General features: G+C 47.0%; 1 protein-coding gene across 1 annotated transcript; it reads left to right on the top strand.

Annotated features, from left to right (window-relative positions):
* The first annotated feature begins 688 nt into the window (after nt 1-688).
* LOC149841131 (uncharacterized) lies at nt 689-2,161 on the top strand. Its single transcript, XM_090004674.1, has one exon. It carries the CDS (start codon nt 696-698, stop codon nt 1,896-1,898), a length of 1,203 nt encoding a protein of 400 aa, XP_089860800.1. The 5' UTR covers nt 689-695; the 3' UTR covers nt 1,899-2,161.
* Nucleotides 2,162-2,379: the final 218 nt, after the last annotated feature.

Genomic DNA, 2,379 nt, shown 5'->3' with positions numbered 1-2,379 from the left:
CGATTATTATATGGAGTTGGGCATGGTTTGTGAAACTTCATGCCAGACCCAAGTTTCAATTAAGATCTGTAAATTTTTAAGGTAAAAATAAAAGGTATAATTTTTACCAGGTATGGTTCATGTAATTATAACAGCATCTAAATACAGTTTCTCTTATCGTCGGTCTGATTAGACCAAGAACCAGACTCGGTACCAGAACCTCAAATAAGATCCTGGCACCTGGGTTTGAACTAGATCCGACCCATTGACACCCAAACTACAACTGAATTGGATTCGGATCAGGTTCTGCTTACCAAACCCGAACTGGAAAGACTTGGATTTAGTCCTATATTCAACCCAAACCCGAACCATTTTACATCCCTAGGAACCATATTCATTCTATTCATTGATTGAGAGAGGATTCGATGCATGTTACCAGACCCACAGACTTGGTGGCATAAAACCGTCTGGAGAGACCGAGTGAACTCGTACGGAACCGTGTGGAGGACACGGTTTTATACCGGTAGGGTAAGTGCATAAAACCGTGTGGAGAGACCGAGTGGAGCTCGTATGACTTTCGCAAACAGCTGGGCGATGTCAAATGGCGTTTTTGACTCCAACTGCAGCTGACATCAACTCATTCTCGGACACGTACTCCTTACTTTGAGCCCTATATAACCATGCGTCCCTTCTGTCCCCAATATTGTGGGATAAGAATGGGAGGGAAGAGACGGAAAAGAATCGCCCGAGAGTCGGCGTCGGCCGGAAATCCAGAGAATTTCCGGGCGTCTGGGCTCACTGAAGAAAAGGAGACGTCCATCATTATCGAAACACTGAGGATGGTCTTTACCGGCGAGGCGACTGCTGCACCGCCGGAGGCGGATCTGACGGCACCAGTGGTGGATGAGGATCGGGAGACAGTGAAGAAGTATCGAGGAGTTCGACAGAGGCCGTCTGGGAGATGGGCGGCCGAGATACGTGACCCTCATCGATCCATAAGGCGCTGGTTGGGCACGTTCCAGACGGCGGAGGCCGCTGCTGAGGCGTACGACGCCGCCGCTATCCAACTCCACGGTGACAGAGCGAAGCTCAATTTCCCCAACGCGACCGGCGCGTCGAGTAGCCAACATGGGTTGCAGCATCAAGAACAAGAAGAGCGAAGTGGTGCTACACAGAAAAACTTACAGCATCAGAAAGATGATGGTAGCAGTGGAGCTGGTGGCGGTGATTTCAGTCCTCTTCCTTCCACAGTACAGCCAGAAGTCTATGCTGTCGGAGTTCCGATGGAGCCTAACTTCAACAGAGGCTATGATTTATATGGTCGTTTGGAGCAGAATTGCGACGTGGGAAGCTCAAGTATGGCTCAGGATTGGAGGACTAATGCGGATCATTGTGGGGACAGTCTTCCCTGCGAGGCCTTTAGTCGGCTCCAGCTCGCTGAGTCCAACCACGAACATCTTCAAGACCATCACCAACAAGAGCAGTATCATTTGCATTTACAGCAGCAGAAACAAGAACTACTCGATGTTCTCTCTCCATTTTCTTCGATGCCGGAAATTCATACCGGAGTTCCGTTGGAGCCGATCTTAGGCGAGAATGATTACATGTGGCAGCTTCCCAGTGAGGGTCATGAGTATCAGAGTCTGGTAGAGAATTGGAATGTGGGGAGATCGGGTGCAGCTCAAGATTGGAACTCAGAGTATGGAGGTGTCGATTTCCATGACGTGTCCTTTGCACAGCAGCAAGAGCAGCAACAAGAAGGAGTCGGTGGTGGGCTTGCTCCATTCGTTTCAACAACAGAAAGTTGCACCGGAGAACAGGTGGAGCCGAACCTTGGCAGGGAAGGGAATGCAGGTTGCAACTCAGAAGATGGTGGTGCAATTTGGCCGATGCCCACTAGCAGTGCTGATGATACATAGTTTGGTTTCTTTCCTTGAGCTTCTACAATTTTGATTCATGGGGTTCTTTCAAAAATAAATAAATATTTATTTGGATTCATGGGGGGGGGGGGGGGGGGGGGGGAAGTAAATGATTTTTTTCCTGAAGGAAATAAATGATTCTTTCCATCTCTTCCTTTTTAGGGATGTACTTCAGTTGTTTTGTTCCCTGGGGCTCACTGTACCCCCCTTTTTATGCATTAGTTTTTATGTAACAAATGATAATAAAAGATTTATATTTTGATATTTTCCGTTCGAACCACCATCACTTGAGAGAATCATATACAATATTACGGTATATGAGTCAAATGCAATATTACGGTAACTGCAATTTTGGACGGAGCTCGTTCATATGGCTTTCACTCATCCCCTATCTTCATACCCCCACATTGGGATTTGATTGATGCAAGTTGTTTTGATCAAATCAGACTCCATAGATGTGATCTACATCATTCATTTAGTG

Source organism: Nuphar pumila, chromosome 4 (assembly GCF_984573655.1).
Source record: "Nuphar pumila chromosome 4, dmNupPumi1.hap1.1, whole genome shotgun sequence".
NCBI lineage: Eukaryota > Viridiplantae > Streptophyta > Magnoliopsida > Nymphaeales > Nymphaeaceae > Nuphar > Nuphar pumila.
The sequence above is the reverse complement of the archived record's forward strand: the minus strand, read 5'-3'. Positions and strand labels throughout refer to the sequence as shown.

Coding starts and splice junctions, on each gene's coding strand:
- LOC149841131 (XM_090004674.1), top strand. CDS start 696: ATGGGAGGGAAGAGACGGAAAAGAATCGCCCGAGAGTCGGCGTCGGCC.